The sequence below is a fragment of the Cryptotermes secundus genome, unplaced genomic scaffold (assembly GCF_002891405.2).
Source record: "Cryptotermes secundus unplaced genomic scaffold, Csec_1.0 scaffold1084, whole genome shotgun sequence".
Taxonomy (NCBI): Eukaryota; Metazoa; Arthropoda; class Insecta; order Blattodea; family Kalotermitidae; genus Cryptotermes; species Cryptotermes secundus.
Window position 1 is genome coordinate 383,883 of NW_019724603.1, and position 23,469 is coordinate 407,351.

The window sequence follows — 23,469 nt, forward strand, 5'->3', positions numbered from 1 at the left end:
AGGAGGCAGCAAATTATCACATTCTCAGGCTTTCAGTCTGGGACTTCAGTTCTCATATCAGCAATCACAGAGTATGGAAACTTAATGTTTAGGTCTCTTCCCTTTTAAGTCACTGATCACAAGAAAGTAAACACAAGTAAGTGATAAGCAGAGCCCGGATTTTGATGACCTGAAAATATTAAAAAAATGACCTATAAAATGACCGAAAAAATCTAGAAAATGACCTAAAATATGACCCAAAAAATGTAATATGCATGGGCCGGATTTTGATGACCTGAAAATATTAAAAAAATGACCTATAATATGACCGAAAAAATCCAGAGAAATGACCTTCCATGTTATTCACATTTCAGAAAACATATGAAGAAAAATTCCCTAAAATGGCCAAAAATGACAAGAAATACCCTTAAAAATCCAAAATTTTACCAAAAAATTACCCCCAAAATGAAAAAATGATCTTAAACCTAAAAATGTCAAAAAATGACAAACATTACCCATAAAATTTACATTCCTGTAACCAGCAGCTCATATCCGAGATTTATATATTTAAGAGCATCGCATAGGATACAAGGAAAAAAAGATGACATGTCATCAAAATCCAAGCCCTGGTGATAAGGAAGGCAAAAAAAGCATACAAGAAAAGAAAATGAGTTAGTCTTTATCATTTATATTGGAGGGTGAAGTTATATGGCAGATGTGAGGGCAATGTCCACAGGTAGGGGAAAGGGAAGACTAAATTAAATCAATATGGACATAACTATAATATATAAAACTATACATAATACATTAAAATAATGCAACAAAACTGAATAATGTTCTAGATCGGAACCACAAAGAAAATAAACCGGCATTATACCAGTTTTAAGACTTCAATTAATTCTAAATTAAACTTCTGGCAGTCCATGTGGAACAACAGCCAATGAATATTATGAAACTAAAATAGCAGCAGTAAAGTATGTTGGGCCATCTGGTGATGAACATTAACTAAATAATGAAAAATGCTTACCCTCCGAGACTCTGGCCCTGAAAAATTCAAATTCATCGGGTTGGAGAAAGTAAGTATGCTCAATGGATGAAAACAAAAATCTAGTCATAGTATCACTCATTCATGGAGTAGAGCCCTTCTTGAGAAGCTGCCAATTGTGCACCTACTCAAGAACTTCCCAGCATTTTATTATACCCAAAGGTTCATTACCATGTTAACAAGAGCCATCCACTGGGCTGTACCCCGAGCCAGATCAATCCAATCCATACCATCCCATCCCATCCTATCTCTCTAAGATCCATTTTAATATTGTCCACCCAACTATGCCTTGGTCTTCCCAGTGGTGTCCTTCCTTCTGGCTTACCCACCAATATCCTAAATGCATTCTTCCTCTAACCCATTCGTGCTACATGCCCTGCCCATCGCATCCTCTTTGACTTGATCATTTTAAGTATACCTGGAGAAGCGTACCAAGTTATGAAGCTCCTCATTAAAACCTCCCGTCACTCATTTCTCTTCAGTCCAAATATTCTCCTCAGCACACAGTCCTCAAACACCCCCTGTCTAAATTCCTCCCTTAATGTCAGACACAAAGTTTCATACCCATACAGAACCACAGGTAAAATTATAGTTTTGTATATTCTAATTTTTATGTTTTTAGACAGCAGACAAGACAAAAGGTTCTGGACTGAATGGTAGCAAGCATTACCTGAATTCAATCTCCTCTTACTAGTCATAGTATGTTACACAAAATAACTGTCTTCTACACACAGCTTACTCTGCTCGTTTCCTGCCTGAATAATTCCTCAAAAATTTTGATTAACTTCTACTTGACTGCATGGCATCACATCCAAGACAATAGTGCCCTTCATAGTCACTGCTGTCGACAGCCTCATATCCACGTCACTTTAAATTTCTTTGCTCTCCCACGACATAAGAAGTAAATAACCTCTTTTAGGAGTAAGTAGTTAATACTCATACCAGATACTGTAATTATCAACACTCAAAAAATAACAGCAACACACTTCTTGATATACATATGTACATGACATATTTTATAAAAAAGCGGCCTCCGTAGTCTAGAGGTAACGTTCCCACCTCATGACTCGTGGTACGCGGTTTCAAACCCGGCGGAGGTCGTGGAATTTTTAAGGGCGGAAAAATTCAGGGAACAAGTCCTCCGGGAGGGACTTTAAGCCGTGGGTCCCGTGTCGTAGCTTTACGGCACGTAAAAGAACCTCATATCTCCAAAGGTCACTGAGCTAAATTCAAGGACATTTCCCGCCCAACAGTAGTCTCTAACGCCTCTGATAGATGGGGTAAGCATTACAGATACCGCCAAGCCAGTAGAGGCCGAACTCCCTGGCTCGGTCGGGACTGATGGTACGCACCAATATCGGTAGGGTATAGAGACTGCTAGAATATCATAGATGGAAGCACAATGGACCAATACTGGTCTCAGTGCATGGGGAAACCCACCCTCTCCAATAACTAACTAACTAACTATTTTATAAAAATAGAAAATAGCGTGTAGTTATCAATGATTAACTTTAACACTTTCACACCAGTTATTTCTGGCTAATTCAGATTAAACAAATGTCAAAGGAAGTAATGCAACCTAACCTAGCCCAACTTATCTTAATGTAACACAACATAACCTAACCTAATTTAACTTTAATTTACACTAACCCAAACGTAAAAAGTATAGATTTAAGTCAAATACAATTTTTATTGTAATTATTCACATCCGAGGGCTGCTTCTGTGGGCGCGCGTCCTTCCCCGGCGGTCTCTAGTTATTGTTACAGTTACCTCCCTTTGGGGTTGGAAGGGCGTTCCTGCTTTCGGTCCATGTTGAGTCCGTGTCAGAGTCAGAGTCAGAGTCAGAGTCAGAGTTACTTTACGACTGGCGGTTTACCGCCAATCAGTTCGTCTTGACAAGCCCCTTCGAACTCACGACCAGTAATTTTATTTTCCAATTGAACACTTGTGGTTATGGTCTTAATCTAACGTCACCTCTGACGAGAGGATAGGTTTATCGTTTCAAGTTGCTGCTGGTCCTCGTCAGCGCAATTATTCCCAGGCCCGAGTCCCGTGAGACTCATGACCACATTTTACTGTCTCAGATTCGACACTCCCCCAGGAACAGGGTGGCCTAGCTATACCCCCGGGCACTGGGTTCCCTTTTCGTAGCCTCCTGCGACTCGCAGGGCTACAATGGAGGAATTTGACCCCACCTCCACATGGGAGATATCATTATTATTATTGATTCTAACTAACTATTCTGCTTATATCTCGGCACGGACTGGACAGAAAACAGAGTTCCTATTGCTGTGGGAACAAGCTTGTCTGCGAAGCCGTTACGAATACCGTATTTACGCATGTATAGGCCGCGTGCGTGTATAGGCCGCAGCACAATTTTCAGACAGAAATTATAGAAAAAATAATTTTCTTGGAATATTATTTCAGGAGTAGAACACCCTGTATTACTAATTATGAATATTTTTTTTTTNTAAAATATTTAATAACACTTCAGAAACGAAATTGCTCGGAAAAAGAAACAATTAGCATCTGTGTGCTGTTCTTGCACGTGACGTTGTGTAGTTCGGTAGGAGGTCACCAACATTTCGGAGGAACTTACTTCTTCTATCTTCAGGGTTGAAAAATAAGCTAAACGAGCGATAGCCTTCACTTTGAGAGGTGAGAGACAGAGAGTATTTTCCAATAAAGCTGGCCTGTGAGAACTAACATAGTCTAGTTTACTCTAGCATGCTGCTTGCTTGGCTTAATGCTCGACTCTGAAGATGGAGGCAGTACGGTCTTCCGAAACTTCAGTACCGGCCTACACGGCATCACATCCCAGAAGCCTGTACTCTTCATAACAGGCGGAGCAAATGGATTTTTAAACTGCGATTAATTAATTAAGCACGAAGCGTTGAAGGCGTATTGGGGAATGGTGACATACTCGTACGAGCTCCACCACTTTTTATCACGGGATTAGATGGAAAAGAGTGGTCAGCTTCACGCCCTGGACGCTTTAACCTTAGGGGAAAAGGTCCCCGGTAACCATTGAATAGGAGGCTGGGTGGGCCTCAGAATCGGTCTGGACGCGGTAGAGAAAAATCCCTACCGGAAATCGAACCCCGGTCTTCCAGCCCGTAGCCCGTCGCTATACCGGCTGAAGTATCCCGGCTCATAGTACCATTCATACCTCCCTTAATTTATATATTTAATTTACATAAATGCAACTTAAAAATGTCGAAAGTACAAACAATACTTTCGCCATATAAAGTTATGAATGTTCCAAATTATTATCAGTGACCAGCACAAAGCAAGTTGAAATGTCAACAGGAAATTTTTAAAACGAAACTTCGCCAAAAACATCTAAGCTCAATAAATCGTAGCAGGATGTTTAATACGAAACAACAACGCAGCATTAAGCAGTATGCTATTTAGAGGAAACGTTTTGGTAAAGGTTGTCTATAAAAGCAAACTGGGTCAAGAAAATCTAACCCCTGTTCATCAACTGACAACAGAGCATCATAACACACATTATTAAAATACACTGTTAGTAATAAGATATTAACCTCTGTTGTGATTCCTCGCTGAAAAAAAAAATAACTCCACATATTTCATTCACGTCTTTATCTTCAAATACGGATCACATTGAGAGCCGGGATAGCTCAGTTGGTATAGCGGCTGGCTACGGGTTAGACGGCAGAGGGGTCGGGGTTCTAATCCTGGTAGGGTCAAGAATTTTCTCTTCTCCACGTCGTCCAGACCGGCTCTGGGGTCCACCCAACGTCCTATCCAATGGGTACCGGGGATAAAGCGACCGGGACGTGAAGCTGACCACTCAGATCCAGCTAGTGAGGAGGTCAAGAAAGTGTGGCTCTATACATCCACTCCCTCATACGCCTTCATAGCGTAGTGCTTAATTAGTTAATTAGTTACTTTTGTTTACTTTTACAGATCACCACTAATCAACATATCTATGACATTCTGTCATAGTTTTATTATGTACAACAATCGGTAATTGATTGATCATGCCCTCACATACAAACTAAACACTTACGTATACGTTTTAAATCTCTCATCATCATCATCATCATCATCATCATCAGTAATCTGTCAGACGACAGGTCCACAGTCTCTTCCAAAACAATTCCTCCACTTATTGCCATCTATAGAGCTTTCTCCTTCATATGACAGTATCCTCTTCTGTCCCCAAGGTCATCCAGCATCTTCTTACGTCTTCTTGTCACTTCTAAATCTCACTAATAGCGATTATTTCGACATTACTACTAAACCTTCAATTTCTTCGCCTCGTGTAAAAAAAAAAGTAAAGCTATCCCTCTAACAGGCCGTGAAGGCCCACAGGGTTGTGAGACGTCGAGGATCCCACATTTTCTAACAATCGGCTCATAGATGGCGGCGGCAAGGTTGTAAGCCTTAGGGGCCGGCCGCCCTTTACTCTCAGGAAGATTCCTGTACTCATTTCTGTCAGAGGCTGAGTCGATCCCAGGGCTATAGTGCGGCTAGAAGGATTAGGTCAATTGAAAAAAAAAATTAATAACCTCATCGGACCTTCCGCTTGGCACAGTGCCTCAACCAACTACGCTAACGCGTGACCCTTCTCTTCGCCCCAAGTACATTTTATATGTATCAATTCGCACCTGTACATTATTCTGAATGACCTCAAATGCAATAACTGGGCGGAACCTTCAAGACAAACAATTGCCATCTATGGCTAAAGCCTCCACACAACAGAACATCCAATGATGCTCTCTCATGCATTGAACAACAATAAGTGAGCACTGTCGCGGTTTTCTTTGGGATCGTTTTAAATAATTCCGTTATTATTTTATTTGTCATTATTTAATTTTAAGCTGTTTATAAACTGTATACGTAAATACATATTCCGCCATTAATTAGGCCACGATTGTGACTTTTACGTCGTATTGCTTTTACTTGCGCTGGCAATGAGATATTTCAGTGGAAATTTCGAGATATCGAGGCGCCAATCTGTCGCCTCCATGACAGCTTTGTATAGCGATAAGTTTTCCAACTTGAAGTTCGACGGCGACGCGGCCCAAGCCGACGGTGTTGCACGTTTCGAAAAGGGCTTTCTTAAGTGGCAGCCAACCAAATTCGTAGCAGGGCAATTATGATGCACTTGCCCAGTTTGAATGAAGCCCATCGGTCGAGCGAGGCTTATGTATTCCTGAAAATTAGCTGTTTTTGTTTTGTGGCATTGTTTTCTGATGCTGGCTCTCGAAGCTGCTGATCACTCGGAGTCACGGGAACAGGCGTGTGCTCCTTTTTCGCTATTGAATTACTACATTAACGTTTCAAATCGAATTTTAAAGAGATTAAATCATTATGGAAAGTGATCTGCCCATTTTGATGTGGCATTCAAGTGAAAATTGTATAAACAGAAATGAATTTAGTTGCAATATCCGAGACTCTGAGGTCATCAACAGTACAACAATTACGAACCGTGCCGTACTTTCTTTGCTTATTTCATTGTAAGTGTTTCATAGTGTCTCCTGGTGGTGAATAAATTAATCTTGATACCACCGATGCTGATAGTTTTGGCCGTAAGACCCTCGAGATTATGTTATAGGCATCCCAAGTCCATCCAATCAGATTTCGTTTCTTTTTTCCCTTGGCACTACAGCCCCAGTGGGCCTAGGCCTACCTCCATGAACTTCTCCGTTCACTTCGGTTTTTCTAGATCTTACACATTCGGTAGGACTCCTTGGGCGAGTGATCAGCTCGTCGCAAGGCCTCTACCTGTACACAAACACAGAAAATCGCACACAAATATCCATGCCCTGAGTGGGATTCGAACCCACGATCCCGGCTTCCGAGCGAGCGAAGACAGTGTATGCCTTAGACCTCTCGGTTTCCGTGACCTGCCAGATTTCGTTTACCTGCCCTTAATTACATTTATGGGAGTACATCTCTAATTGGTGCCCATTCCTTTTAATTAATTTCTTTTGATATTAACCAAAATAACCATGAAGGGAGGGGTGAACGAAAGGTGAGAGGATCGGCTACAGTAAGCCGTCAAGAACTACAGTCCAGTTCGTACAATAACTCCAACTTTGCCGGCCGAAAGCTGGCTAGCCTTACCGTCACAACCGTCACAACAGGCATCAAATGAAGAGAGGAAAATACAGGAATACTAGCATTATTGAAACTCACCTCAATGAAAAGCCACACGCTGAACAAAACTTGAAACAAGTTGTAATATATCAGGACTTTTCTTAGTTCCATAGGTTTCTTATTCTCCATTAGCTTAGGACCCAAAACTTTTACTACATATATGTAGCTCAGACATATTGCTAACGTTGGGAATGGGCTGCTCATCAAGGGCCATTTTCCTGTCCGCGGATCTGAAACACACACAAAGAAGATACAGCAACAAACACTGATATAGCTATGCGTGTTAAATTCATAGTTGGTAACCATTTCCGTGTTATTGACATCATTTGACATATCAGGTTAGGTTAGGTTAGGTTAGGTTAGGTTAGGTTAGGTTACTGGCGTAGACACGACCTTTCTCGATACTTTATTCTCTATTAGATCCACCGGGCAAAAAAAAAACTGATTGGAGAATCTTCGTTCCCGGGATTAACGTTGAAAACGCCGTCGTTTGCCACGTAACTTCGTTTGGGCACATTATTACAATTATCCTCTTCTAACCGCTTCCTTTTCCGGTACTGTCTCATATACAGGATGATTCACGAAGTTTTACCCCGGCTTATGGTACATATTCCTGGGGTTATTTCCTGTTAAATTTCCTTATAAACTTGTGGTGGATTTTCAATAGTTACGGAGTAACAATAGATTTTCGAAACGCATCATTGTGAATGCAGCGCTATGCTTCAGCGTGGGCGACCATACGTTCCAGTCAGCTATGTCAGCAGATAAGGTAGACCGGTTTGAATTTTGCGCGTAGGTAGATAGGCAGAGCGGTTCATACGCGTGCGACGCATTGTGTTGACGTGCAGGGAAACATTTTTGAAAATCTTATGTAAATCCAGTCGTCTTCTAAAGCACTACAGTTTAAAGGAAACAGATGCAACCATTGGTATGTTTACAGAATGGGATGCTGAAAATAATGTAATTTTGTAACATAAAATCGATGAAAAATGTTGCACAATGCAAAATTAAGAAATCGAAAAAAATTGGTTTTAGAATGCTTCTTTCCTAAAACATTAACGATTTAAAACGTGTTTGTGTTGTATTTCTAAATTGTTTTGACTGAAATTCAAAGAAAAAAAGATTTTTTGGCCAGTTTTCAAATTACTGTATCTCTATAATTATGAGTTGGATACCATTAGTATATTAACATTTTTTGTTCCAAATTACCTCAGGAATGCCCTCCCTAAGTGGGGGTAAAACTTCGTGAATCACCCTGTATGCAGCATGAGCATTTCCAGTGGATAGCTTATCAGTGAGTGACGTAATACGCTGGCAGCCTGCATATAGAATTGTGACATGACGCCTGAAAGCTGCAATCTGCTCATCTGTGGGTGGGGCTCCGCTGAGCACATTGGCAAGGTAACGAGTTCAACAACAGAACTTCAGTTACTTAGTAGGTCTCAATACTCACAACAGAGAAATCAACTGTTCGACTCGGTAAGCCAGAACCTACCTCAGGGAGAGAAATAATCGACAGAATACGAGAAAAGACAAAATACGACAGAAGACAAATAGAAGTCGAAGGAAAATTCATAAATGAAGTCCTTATTTTATGCGATGTAGTCACAGTAACCTTTGGGAGCCCCGCCATAGCTCAAGCGGTTAGTCGCTGGTTTTCCACCGCGGCGGCCCGGGTTCGATCCCAGGTCTGGTCAAGTGGGATTTGTAGTGGACAAAGTGGCGCTGGGGCAGGTTTGCTCCGAGTACTTCGGTTTCCCCTGCCAATCGTCATTCCACCAATTGCTCCACAATCACCCTCACCTATCATCTGGGGCTGGTACAATAGGCCAGAAGTGGCCGCAGTACAAGGGACTTAGTCCCACCCCACTAGCAATAAAAAAATACAGTAACCTTTAGAGTGTTGTCATTGTTCGTAGTTACAAAATGTTACAGTCACAGTAAGATTGAGTTATAACTAATTGTAGTTCCGTCTGGTGAATATCCAATACATCGAATCATCTAATCCGGAACCCGTAAACTGCTTGTAGCGGTACCGGGATACGTGACAGTATTACGTCATCCACTAAACGGAGGAATTGGATTAACCGTATGTGCTACAAACAAATGGTCATGATTCCTAAATCGTAAGCCATGGACCAAAACGGACTGGATGTTTGAAAAGCCCGCATCTGTTAACGCATTTCACTCGCAATATGTCTGGACACATCTCCTACGGTTTAGCCGTTGCAGGCGTTTGAAAGTCCGTAAAATTAGGAAAATTATTACATGTTTTGCGTAACTGTTTAAACAATGTGCAATTTTATCTTGGGAATAAAATAAACATGAATTTTGGATAGATCAGTATTCTTTCATTTACGTATAACTTTTAATAAGATGTTCCATTCAAACCTCCCACAATTTATCAGATCTTAGAACAGAAAGTATGAATGGTAGGAAAATGAAGCTATAGAAAATACAAGAACTCAAAAAATTTTATTTGACACACTAATATGCCTCTACATGTGCACCATTGGTATCACAAACAATATCCAATCTGTATTCAATTTCTTGCCACGTTCTTTCAAACATGTCCATTGGTACAGTAGCAATCGTTTCACGGATGCGGGCTCGCAAATCTCGGAGGTCATTCACTGGAGGCACGAACACACGGTTCTTCACGTAACCCCAGAGGAGGAAATCGAGCGGAGTGAGGTCTGGTGAACGTGGTGGCCACGGAATTGGTCAGCCACGTCCAATCCAGCGATCTTGGAAGGTGGCATTGAGGAACCTCCGAACATCCAGACCCCAATGTGGGGGGAGGTCTCCATCTTGTTGGAATACTATGTTAGGAATTAAAATGTGGGAGGCTTGAACGGAACATATTGTATAAGATACGCCATAGGTCTTGAGTGGGAGCCATCGTAGAGTAGTCGGTATAGCGACTGGCTACGGGCTGGACGACTGAGGGGTCGGAGTTCGAGTCCCGGTAGGGTCAAGAATTTTCTGTTCTCCAAATCGTCCAGACTGACCTCCTATCCAGTGGGTACCGGGGGCTGTTTCCCCGGCAGGGTCGTGAAGCTGGCCACTCACCTCCATCTAGTGCCGAGGTCAAGAAAATGTGGATCCATACCTCCACTCTCCCATACGCCTTCATGGCGTACTGCTTAATTCGTCGAGCACAGGGACAGCTTTACCATAGGCCTTGAGCTATCAGCGGTTACGTAAGAGGTTGCACAAATATTACTTTCGTTACACTTTGCACCCTCGTATAATAACGTTTTAAACGTCAAAATCGAAGTTCCTTGCTTGGTTTACTCTTCTTCTACTTGTTCCGACACGCGAGTAAACTTCTACCAAATTGTACGGCGTCACAGCTCACACGAAAGTACACGTTATTTACAGAAATTCCCCGAAATAGCAAATCCTGAAAGAGATCATCCAACGCAGAGAATATATTACAATGTTCTACTACGCAACCTGTTTGCGCAACTTATTTTATCATCACTGCCACACAATACTTGAAAGTATGTCATCCCTTCTCGTATTTGTTGATATTCAAAAAAATATTAAGCACTACATGGTTTCGTGATGTCAGTTCAGAGGCAGCTTATGCAAGAACAAGGATTTGCGGAAGTTGCATAGCTCCCATTTCAGACTATGGAAACCTCTAACCGGAAGTGAGTAGAGGAGGCGGTAATCGCACTGTGAAACGTGGTTATGGCTTTGTGGGCAGCCGCCCGCCTCAAGCGGTAAAAGTAGGCGCTTGAAAAGGTCACATCACTTCCTTCCGGCCCCTGAAAGTCTCCGTATATTGAAACCTGTAAGAACTGTAAACTAGTCATGCTGTGGACTTCCGAGTATTCAATCATGTCTGCTTTCTTAAGGGTTGCTAGCACAACGCCCGTTGAGAAATCAACGGGAAGTCACATAATTCGTTAAGACAAGCTTCCATAATGTTAAACGTGCCCTGTTCTCTCACGCATTCCTTTCCAGTGCTAAACGTTATCCAAGACGCCAAGACCATCTCCCAAGACTAACAGCCACAAATAATTAACTGCAAACCGTCTCCGTCATGTAACAGGGAACGCCGTAGCGTAGTTGGTTAAGGCACTATACTACAAGCCGGAAGCTTACCGGTTCGATTCCCAATGAAGTCACTGAACTTTTCAATTGACCTAATCCTTCCAGCCGCACTATGGTAATGGGGTCGAATCAGCCTCTAACAGAAATGGTAAAGGGTAAAGGTAACAGGCCGTGAAGGCCCATAGGGTTGTGAGACGTCGAGGCTCCCATATTTTCTAGATAATCGGCTTACAGATGGCGGTAAGGTTGTCGGCCTTACGCGCCGGACGCCCTTCACACCCAGGAAGTTTTCTGGTACTCATTTCTGTTAGAGGCTGAGTCGACCCTGGGCCATAGTGCGGCTGGAAGGCATAGATCAATTGAAACAATCCACCTCATTGGGACTCGAACCCGCGACTTTCCAGCTTGTTGCATAGTGCCTCAACCAACTACGCTACCGCGTGCCCCTTCTAAAGGTGACGTAGCGAATTATATTACTCTATGATGTCGCAACCCCGAAAGACGTCTCAAACACACAATAAAATGCAGAGTTGATAAATGTTTCAGAAGGTGATACAGATATTAACACCGTTAATTATTACGTGACGTACANTCATGGCCAGTTATAGGAACAGCTTTACCTTTTTTTTACTCCCTTATATAATACACTACACTTCAGATATCCATACCAAAATATAAATTCTCACAGAATAGACATGATACACTGAAACGAAAACTGCTCTCTCGATTGTGACGTACCACATAGCTTACGTGCATGCAATGTGTGCTCGACAATTTGTTATGGTGACCCGAAATTGTGCAATTTCGGAGCTTTCATCTCAGCGTTACGTTAGCAGATTATACGACGTTGAATGGTTCACAAGATGAATGAAGGATTCGAAAGAATTTGAAGGGAAGTGGTTGTGGCCTAACATACTGTGGCGTGCAGAGCCGTAGCTAAGCAGCGACTCTGTAAACAGAGACCGTTACAAGGTAACGCCCGCAACATACAGTGGGGTCCAAAAAAATGTACTCACTCTTTCATAGTTAATATCTTTGGAACAAAAGTAAAGTGTTGCAACACCACAGCACTGGAAGCTGGACTTGTTACTATCCGTGGTTGCCCAGATCTTTACTTATACACATCATGAACAGTACCGTCGGCTTCAAATTTATCCCGAATACGGGCAATTGTTCGACGTGTTGGCGGCCGAGTTCCAAACTCATTCTGCCATTGTCGTTGTACCTCTTTAATGTTTTCGTACTTCCAGCACCACTTCAATAGAGCCTTGCGTTGCTCAAAGAACAACCTTCCAGCCATTGTTGCTGCTGTCTCCTGCTCGCAGCGGGCACGTGGCACGACACTCATGTGGCTCATGTGACCTTCGCCATCTGTTGAGAAAACATTACACTACACTACAGCGCAAGAATTGTAACTACATGTCATTTTGTTCGAAAGATATTGACTATCGAAGAGTGAGTACATTTTTCGGACCCCCCTGTATATGCACGTTACACTTGCCCTGAAGACGGAATTCCCTGTTTTCCCAAAATGTTGGTAGGTTTCTACCAGGTTAAATGGCGTAACACTAAATATTCTCACAGCGCTGAGGTATAATCAGGTCCATCTTCTGGAAGCAAGTGGCCTACTTCAGGCTTTTTCTTGCTTAACTTATTCTTCGATACTGAAGATGGAGGCGATATATTCCTCCGAAACGTGGGTTGACTATCAATGCACTATATGGCGTGATATCCCAGATGCCAGAATTCTTAACAATCGTTGTATTCTGGGACATAAGTGCCTCAAACGCCACTTCAAAGAACTGTCTGTAGGTAACAAAGTTCTTCACTGTATATTCACAATGCCTTCTGTGTCAAAACTGTTTGACGGACTATGCAAACACAATTGGCCTCGGATGAATAGCACTTGACTTTGGTATGGAGCCCACTACAAACATATGAATCACACAAGGCGTACTTCACTGAAGTTCAGAACACACAAGGTAAGCCGGGAGGCATGCGCCAGCGTAGTTGGTAGAGGCACTAAGCAGGAAGGTCGCGGTTCCAATGAGGTCATTGGATTTTTCAGTTGACTTAATCCTTCAAGCAACACTGTGGCCATGGGATCGACTCAGCCTCTAACAGAAATGAGTACCAGGAATCTTACTGGGGTAAAGGGCGGCCGGCGCGTAGAACTGACCTCACCGCCATCTGTGAGTCGATTGTCTAGAAAATGTGGCAGCCTCGACGTCTCACAACGCTACGGGCACAGAGGTAGCATTGCCTTTGTTTAACCAAGATAAACCGTCCACCATTTTGAATGTCATTTTCCTATGCACATCAGATCAGATACTGTACCGCTGGCATGTTTTGGTCTTCACTTTTCCTTCCTCGTTGTCGCTTTTACCTGCCATCCACTATTATGCGTAAAAATGCTTATTACAACCAAGCATATACATTAATACTGTCAACGACTGCCAAACTCGGTACAGCACCATGAAATTAGTGTACTATCGCGTGTTTCCTTGGCAACGCGACAAATCATTTTGCGAGCCTCGGATTTGGACACTCACAAATATAATTATTCATATTTATAACGTCTTCGGAAGTTTCCTCTTCAATGTTATATACACTCTCGCACCGCTAATCTCGGTAAAGTGTCTTCTGCTCTGTTCGGAGCTCAAGTGTCCTTAGCTCTCGTCTAAGCTAAACTGACTGGTCTCTTGTCGGATACGAACTTGCTTCTTCTCTAGTCGGATACGAACTCTACTGGTCTCTTGCCGAAGTTGGACTGTTATATCCTGCACTCGGGTTGAATAGGGAACACTATATCAAAGGGTTTGGTTTCGCCCGCTGCTATGCAACGAATCACTTCTTGCCGCGGGAACACAATTCTGCTTCTGTTGGGTAGGCCTGTTGCGCAGCGATGGATGTCCTATAGTCCGGCTTTCAGGCAGCACGTCACATTGCTCCCTACTTAAGGTTGTTCGTCCCGAACAGCCTAACGGTATTAAGAATTATACAACAATTACAGAATATAGCACTATACCCTCCCCCACCTCTCCCCACTCCTCACAACCAGGGCATATAAATACGGGAAAAAACACACCGCATCTGCACTAGTGAAGATAACATCACACGCTGCTAGAAGGTACACACAAGCAAAGCAAACCAACATAACAGAACATTAATAATAACAATCAGAAAACAATAATAACATGTGGCATTTTGTAGATTACAGATAGCAGACGTAGCAAAACAATGGGCTAACAAATAGAAAAACAAGCAGCAGAAACGAACCTTTTGGAATATCACATAGCTCCAAACAAGTGGACGACGTCCCTTATGAGGTGGAATAGGATTTTACCAAAATATATTAACAGAAATATTAATGGATTTAAATTAATTATTTATGTTACGTATATTTTTAAGTGGACTGCAACGAGCGGTCTTAGATCACAACAGAGCAGTGTAGCAGTTTTCACGCATTGATACACCTGAGGATGGCCATCTATGGCCGAAACATGTTGTGTTAAGTTAAATGGTGAATAAACAATTGTTGCATTGTTGATGGACTGTGGATACATAGACGTTTAATTAAAGATTTGCAACAGGATGCTGAAATACAGAATTACTAACGGTATTTTCCTTTCTTTCATTTCCGAGGGTTCCTGCTTGCAACTTCTTCTTGCCTGATGTTCTGTTCATCTGCCGAGCGCTACATCCGCCCTCTCCTCCAAGGGTGCTCGTCCCGAGCAGCTCCGTAGTAGACTTCCAGTCACGCTCTTTTTCTCTCACTCACTCTATCTGGGGAGACCGGTGCTTCTACATTACCGTCTCCTGCTCTGCTCTTTTTTCCGTTTTGAAGGGGGGTCGATCCCTCCACAAGGTCCAGTCCGTGATTCTCCGCGTTCTGCTGGAAGCCTTGGACATTTGTTTCGTGATTTTCGAATCGGAGATCTCATATAGTACTAGTATTCTGGTACAGTATAAGATTTCCTTGAGTGTTCCTCTGCTTCCCAGAAGTGTTCGCTCTCCTGGGCTCCACTTCCGGATGCCGTCCGTGGTTGTCCTTTCCTTCCTCAGAGGTGATAGCTGTCCCGAGCTTCACCCTCCGATATCGATCACGGTTGTCAACTTCTTTCCCACATATAGCAACCATTTGCGGCCCTGATCCGTTGTTCCTCCTTTTCCTTCACGGTGCGTCCGTAAATTCTTCCTGAGCGGCCCTACTCTCTGGGTTACTCGCTCAACCATGGCCCCGGTGCGGTTTCTCCCAACGAAGTTTTCCTTAGGCCGTGCCAATTTCACACGGCGGATCGTCCCTCTGCGGGAGACGGCCAACCTCTTCCAGGATCCACACTTTTCCCATGTCGTCTCCTTCGGTTTCTGGCGGCGTCCCGCAGCCAGATTTCGGTCCCTACGCCGTTTCCTCGGTCCTCTGACCGGCATCACTGCGGCGTCTTCTTTAGGGACCTCTTGTGCCGCCTTAGGTTCCATGTCGGCTCTTCTCCTTCCAGACGTGACTCCGTATTTTCTTGGCAGGCCATCGTCTCTTTTCGAACATTCTTCGCTTCCGCTAACCAGACATCCGTCTTTGCCAGAATCCGTTTTGGCCGGGTCTCATTTCTTTCAGCAGGATTTCCATCATATGCTGTGACTCCATCTTGCAGTGGTATAATACTCAATGTGATCCAATAATTCGTCCTAGAATCCGATCTTATCCCACTTCTGACACCAGTTGTCGCGGGAAATACATGTTTACTGTTTCAAACAATCCGTTGCTTAGATAGCCTCTTTACAGCGGTGGGAACACCACTGTTAAGACTTTCATCTCCAGGGCAACGATTTTCTAGGCACTGCTGCCTAGGAATTGCTAGTCGTTGACCAGTGATGGACGTCTTATCGTCCGGCCTTCCTGGCGGCACGTCACAATCAGTCCTCCACAGACTGCTCCACTGTGGACACCTTACATTCGCCACGATATCAGGTACACGTTCCACAGTTCTCCATAGATGGCTCCAATATGGGCACACTAAATTCGTCACATCAGTAAGTACATGTTCAAAAATTAGTTCTCCATGGATGACCCCATTATGGACACATTAAATTCGCCACGAAATTAGGTACGTGTTCCTGAGTTAGTTTCCACAGATTGCTCCATTATGAACATAAATTCGCCACGGAGTTAGGTACGTGTTCCAGTGTCAGTTTCCATAGATAGCTCCATGATGAACATAAATTCGCCACGGAGTTAGGTACGTGTTCCAGTGTCAGTTTCCATAGATGGCTCCATTATGAACATAAATTCGCACGGAGTTAGGTACGTGTTCCAGTGTCAGTTCTTTGTAGATGGTTTCATTATGAATATACTAAATTCGTCACGTAGACACGTGTTCCGCAGTTAATTTTAACACTTCTCCATAGATGGCTGTACTATGGCCTTCGGGCAAAGATGAAGCTGAGCCGAGCTCCCGCTATATCTTAACTCATCAAGTTTAGTGCTGACTAAACCACTTGAAGAGCTTTAGGTCTCAACTGATACTAGAAATATCACCTGACAAGTCATGATTCTTCGCCGTCACTTTACGACAAAAGTGGCTGTAACTCTTTACAAATGAAATATTTCCTTTAAGGAGAAGAGCAATGACTTTACCATAGGGAAGAATTGGCCCTTCTGATACTTGCATTCATGGTTTTCGCAGTTGAATGTATAACGCATTTGGTTCATGGCGGTAAAGTTGTACCTGTGCTTAAACTAATTAAGCATTACGCCATGGAGGCGTATGGTGGAGTGGATGTAGAGACCCATATTTTCTTTTCCTCGGTACTAGCTGGAGGTGAATGGTCAATTTCACGCCCCGGCCGCTTTAACCCGGGGAAAGAGCCTACACTACTCATTGTGTAGGAGGTTGGGTGGACCCCAGAGTCAATCTGGAGGACATGGAGAAATAAAAATTATTGTCCCTACCGGGACTCGAACTCCGAACCCTTGGTCGTTAAAAATTTATCACTTAATACTTAATCTTAGAGGAAATACACCTTTTTATGTGTATAATGGAATTACACGGAGGCAAAAAACAGTAAAGCTATCCCTGTAACAGGCCGCGGAGGCCCACAGGGTTCTGAGGTGTCGAGGCTCCCAAATTTTCTGGACAACTGGCTCACAGATGGCGGTGAGGTTAAGTAAAGCTATCCCTGTAACAGGCCGTGGAGACCCATAGGGTTGTCAAACGTCGAGGCTCACAAATTTTCTAGACAACTGGCTCACAGATGACGGTCGGGTTAAGTAAAGCTATCACCGTGGAGACCCATAGGGTTGTGAGACGTCGAGGCTGCCACATTTTCTAGACAATTGGCTCACATATGACGGTGAGGTTAAGTAAAGCTGTAACAGGCTGTGGAGGCCCATAAGGTTGAGAGACGTCGAGGCTTCCACATTTTCAAGACAACTGGCTCACAGATGACGGTGAGTTTAAGTAAAGCTATCCCTGTAAGAGGCCGTGGAGACCCATAGGGTTGTGAAATGTCGAGGTTCCCACACTTTCTAGACAATCGGCTCACAGATGACGGTGAGTTTAAGTAAAGCTATCCCTGTAAGAGGCCGTGGAGACCCATAGGGTTGTGAAATGTCGAGGTTCCCACACTTTCTAGACAATCGGCTCACAGATGACGGTGAGGTTAAGTAAAGCTATCCATGTAACAGGCCGTGGAGACCCATAGAGTTGTGAGACGTGGAGCCTGCCACATTTTCTAGACAAATGGCTCACAGATGACGGTGAGGTTAAGTAAAGCTATCCCTGTAACAGGCTGTGTAGGCCCATTAGGTCGTGAGACGTCGAGGCTTCATCATTTTCTAGATAATCGGCTCACAGATGGCGGTGAGGTTATCAGCCTTACGCGCCGGCCGCCCTTTATGCCCCAGGAAGATTCCTGGTACTCTTTTCTGTTAGAGGCTGAGTCGACCTCAGGGCCATAGTGCGGCTGAAAGGATAACAGGGAACGTGTCATCGAGGACATGACAGCAATAATCAGTACTACTGCGAAACGCAGTTATAATTAAGAATGATTACTGGTCGTTCAGGCCGGCTCTGAGGTCCACTCAGCCTCCTAACCGATTGGCACTTGGAGGTTGAGCAGCTGGAGAGTGAAGCTGTCCACTCAATCTAATTACGAAGACAAGAAAGGTGGACCTAGACCTCCAATCCTCAATACGTCTCAATCGTGTGGTGCTTATTTAAGCATAGGGACACTTTGGTCTTTTATCTGTAATGATAAATACCAAAGCAGGCAATGAACCAATGTGAAGAAATGCAAGTCTTTAACCTGACGTGACCGCTGTCATAGAAGTCTACAGTCTTCGGAATTATACATTCAACTGAAGTGTCCTCTGTGTCAATATTTTCTTTCTGCGTACAAGAAAGATGAAGGCAAATTTGCTCTGTGCTTAAGCAATGAAGCATCCAGCAGGAACCATGCACATTCATTTTATTTACTTGTGAGTTATACAACGACGCTTCCGGTAGCTAACTACGTATGTAGAATGGATGATTAATAGACGATTGATGATCTGGAAAGGACTTTGAAGGAATCTGTAGTCGCATAATCATCCCGATTAACCGAAAACCCGGATTAATTAAGCAAAAATAGCCCTAAAAGACAAAAAATGTAAAACTGTCCCTGTGCTTAGCTAATTAAGCACTACGCAATGAAGGCGTATGGGGAAGTGGATGTATATATCCATATTTTCTTGACCTCAGCACTAGTTGGAGGTGGGTGGTCAGCTTCACGCCCATACCGCTTTACCCCCGGGTAAAAAGCCCCCGGTACCCACGGGATAGGAGGTTGGGTGGGCCCCAGAGCAGGTGTGGACTATATGGAGAAGAGAAAATCCTGACCTTACCCGGACTCGAACTCCAACCCCTTAGTGGTCCAGCCCGTAGGCAGTCGCTATACCGACTGCAAAAGCTTAAAAAGAAAGTGTGCTGATGAAAATAAATCAATAAAAAAATTTATCACTACGGCAATTTCTTCTTCTGTCAGACGCTGAAATCCAGGGTCTCCTTCCTTCAGCTCATCCATTCTTGGATATTTTCTTGCGTGGTTTCAGTCTCTCCAGCTGCCCTCATCACGGTCTGAAAGTGCTCTTGCTCTTAAATCCAATTGTGACATGTACATCCGCTTCTAGGGAACAGCTAGGTAAACACGTTCCCGCGAAGAAAAAAATTATTGGCCAATAATAAGCTAACGGCTCTCCATTTCCAGGAAATGGACCTGTAAACAACCTTCAGCTGGGTACGTTACAACATCAGACGTCTATTGCTAGGCAAGGAGCAGTAAACAATTTTCGTCAACAGATGCCGTGTTTTATATGCGGTCTGTGCGGAGGCTATATAACGAGGTTTACAGAACTGCATGCCTCACATGCAGCCCTCGCATTGTTAACATCAAAATTTCGCCTTAATATAGCCCTCCCAACGTTAGCAAAAAATAAATAAAAAAATCCGATCATATGCTCTATCTTTACCAGAAGGACAAGCGGGCACTGCCTGGGAACCTTCAAAATCTGAGATATAGTTTCTTACCCCCTCCCACAATGTAACTTGACGCCAAGACGAACTGAATGGCGGTAAACCGCCAGTCGTAAAGTGACTCTGACTCTGACACCAGTAGTGGTGGAGGCGGGGTCCAATACCTCCACCGTGACCCTGAGAGTCGTAGGAGGCGAAGAAAAGGGAAGTCTCAAATGTGAGGCAGTAAAATATGGTCTCAAGTCCCAAGGGACTCGGAACCGGGAAAGACTGCGCTGGCAAGGACCAGCAGCATATACAAAAGACAAACCCGTTCTCTCGTCACAGAGGTTGCCCCACAAGAACCAGACCGCAACTGTCAAAAAGTAATAAATATCTGGTCATGGGGATCGACACCAAGACTTACTGACTGACCGTCAGTCGCAATGTGACTTTGACTTTGACCACCAGCAGTTCAGGCCAGTTTGGTTTACGTGAGCGTCACAGCACGACACTGCAATGTATGAGGCTAACGGACCACGTGACCCTTAATTTCAACAATAATATGTCTACAGCAGCGGTGTTTTTGGACATCGAAAAAGCCTTTGATACTGCATGACACTCGGGATTGCTATATAAATTGTCAAAACTATAATTTTCGAATAGCTTAATCAAGCTTATTGGATCTTTTTTCACAAGGAAAATTCAGTGTTTCGGTGGAAGGCGAAATATCTACGCCAAGGGAAATGCAAGCAGGGATGCCACAAGGTTCGGTCCTGTCCCCTACTCTTTCCAATATGTACATAAATGATGCCCTCCAAACACATGGCGTTCAACTAGCCCTCTTTGCAGATGACACCTGTCTGTATGCGACAGATCGCAAGGAGGGTTTTGTTGTTAGAAAACTCCAGGGCGGTCTCAGCTCAATGGAGACCGGGTGTGGACACTGAAATATCAAAATTAATGAAGATAAGACTCAGGGTATCTACTTCTCTCGCAGTCATCGTCCGCCTGTGTCTCATTTTACACTGAATGGAAGATATATTCCATTTGTAAATTGTGTAAAATATCTTGGAGTACTCTTTGATAGGAGGGTTACATGGAGATTGCAGATAGAAATTATCGAAACCAAGGCCTTCAGAACATTTATAAGATTGTATTCCCCATTCAAAAGCGAGCGATTTAGCGGTAACATTAAGCTGAACCTCCACAAGGCTCTCATTAGATCTGCAATGACTTATGCTAGTCCCGCCTGGGAATTAGCGGCAGACACCCATCTAGTGAAATTGCAGCGCCTGCAAAACAAGGTTCTCCGCATCACTGGGCAATTTTCCAAGGCACACACCGGTTCGCGATTTACACATGGCTTTCAAAATTCCGTATGTATATCATTATATAAGAAAATTATGCAGGCAACAAGCGGAAGTCATACAAAACCATGATAACGAAAGTGTTCGCAATACTGGACAAGGCGAAGCCCGCCACAGAAAGTATATGAGGCTTAAACTTGGCTGCGGTCAGGCATGCGACCCTTCAAGTGACTAGACTGCCGTTGTAGCGAAAGCTACCAGAAACAGGGCATAATCTGCTGTACTGAGCCGGGACTGACAGAGGCCCTGTATATATTTAATACATTTATTAACATGTTTAACATGTAANCAGACCCGTCCTCTCGTCAGAGAGAGCGCTCCACAACAACAAGACCTAAACTGTCAAACAGTAATAAATATCTGGTCATGAGCGCCACACTGGGCTCGACACCAAGACTGACTGACTGACCATCAGTCGCAATGTAACTTTGACTTTGTTTTTTTAACACCAGCAGTTGTAAGATAGGCATGATCTGCATTGTAAAGCCCGTACTGACAGAGGACTTGTGTGTAGTGCAAAAGGAAGAATTTTCAGTAACATGTTATATGTGCGAATATACTCTTGACGAAAGCCAAGAGTATCAAAAGAGATAAATCCATCTTCTCGTCAGAGAGGATGTTACGTAAGGACTATTACCGCAAGAGTTCAGGTGGAAGAAAAGAATCTCTGGTCGTGGGCCTCAAGGATCCTGACGCCAAGACGAACTGGTTGGCGCAAACCGCCAGTCATAAAGTAACTCTGAACTTTGAACACCAGCAGTTACCCGTGTTGAGGCGGGGCCGAATACCTCCACTGTGACCCTGCGTGTGGCAGGAGGCGACGAAAAGGGAAGTCTCAAATCTGAGACAGTAAAATATGGTCACGAGTCCTAAGGTCCTCGGACCCGAGAAAGACTGCGCTGGCAAGGACCAGCAGCATATACAAAAGACAGACCTGGCCTCTCGTCAGAGAGGGCGGCCCACGAAAACAAGACCGTAACTGTCAAACATTAATAAATATCTGGTCAAGAGCCCCACATGGGGCTCGACAACAAGACTTACCGACTAACCGTCAGTCGCAATGTGACTTTGACTTTAACACCAGCAGTTCCAGGCAATTGAGAGACTAGTGCGAAGTGCAGTGCAGTTGTCACTTCTGCACGGTTCAAGAGAAGATTATAAGAGCAGCGAAGATAACGGGCTGACAGACGGAATCCAACAGCAGAGTCCCGGAGGCTACGAACGAAGACTAGAATTGAAGTGTGAAGACTTTGCTTTATGTGTCATATAATTCTCTGTAGTTACGACTGGCAGTTATCCAACAAATCGATTGCCAATCCAAACCAGTGTCTCCGTCACTAATACATGTGACAGTATGTACTCAACTGTGAACAGAAATCATTCATTTTTCATATTTTCGATCCGGATTAACTGTAACCGGATTAGCGAGGGTTTACTCTACAGACGTACGAGTAGGTTCTGGTCACAAAAATGTATAATTATTTTCCCTGTCGCATCATATCAGTTTAGCCATACAAGGAAACACATACACATCAGAAACAATGACACTAACTCAGATATGCAAAACACATTATTGACTTGCATTATGAATATGGAAAACCACAAAGACTGTGGGCATCACAGGGTTCCACATACACGTATAATCACAATTATACTATACTGAATGAATAAGAAGACACCATTAAGGGTTCAATGTCCACTGCTAGTATACATACAATTTATTATTATTATTATTATTATTATTATTATTATTAAAAATAAATAAATGATATACGTATATATCTCTGTAACAGACCGTGGGGGCCCATAGAATTGTGAGACGTCGAGGCTCTCACATTTTCTAGACAATCGGCTCACAGATGGCGGTCAGGTTAAGTAAAGCTATCCCTGTAACAGGTCGTGAAGACCCATAGAATTGTGAGACGTCGAGGTTCCCACATTTTCTAGACAATCGGCTCACAGATGGCGGTCAGGTTAAGTAAAGCTATCCCTGTAACAGGTCGTGAAGACCCATAGAATTGTGAGACGTCGAGGTTCCCACATTTTCTAGACAATCGCCTCACAGACGGTGGTGAGAAGTTAGAACTATAAACTGTATGAAGAGTCCGTGCTTCATAGCAGTGGTGTAATACAAAACAGTATTACAAGAATGAAACAAATCTGACTTCAGAGCAGTCTAAAACTCAATCAAGACTTAAGCTCTACCTTAATTCCGAACTTCTATAGAATTAACTGAAGCGTTTGTTTCCTTGTAGACTGATTTATTCGGCAACGCGATCTATTAAGTACTCATAGGTAAATCCCGTATGAATGACCCTGGCACTAAATCCGGGTATCCGAAGTGGGAATCCGGCGACAAAACCGCCTGAGTTTGGGCACTGTAGCGTAGAA

The 23,469-nt window shown here is 43.5% G+C and overlaps 1 protein-coding gene across 1 annotated transcript in view; it reads right to left on the bottom strand.

Moving 5' to 3' along the window:
- LOC111862520 (elongation of very long chain fatty acids protein AAEL008004) overlaps nt 1-23,469 on the bottom strand; it is a 144,575-nt gene that overhangs the window by 25,679 nt on the left and 95,427 nt on the right. The window contains exon 3 of the mRNA XM_023847991.2: nt 7,194-7,384. Within this exon, the coding sequence (XP_023703759.1) occupies nt 7,194-7,384 (191 nt within the window). The remainder of the gene's footprint in view (nt 1-7,193; nt 7,385-23,469) is intronic.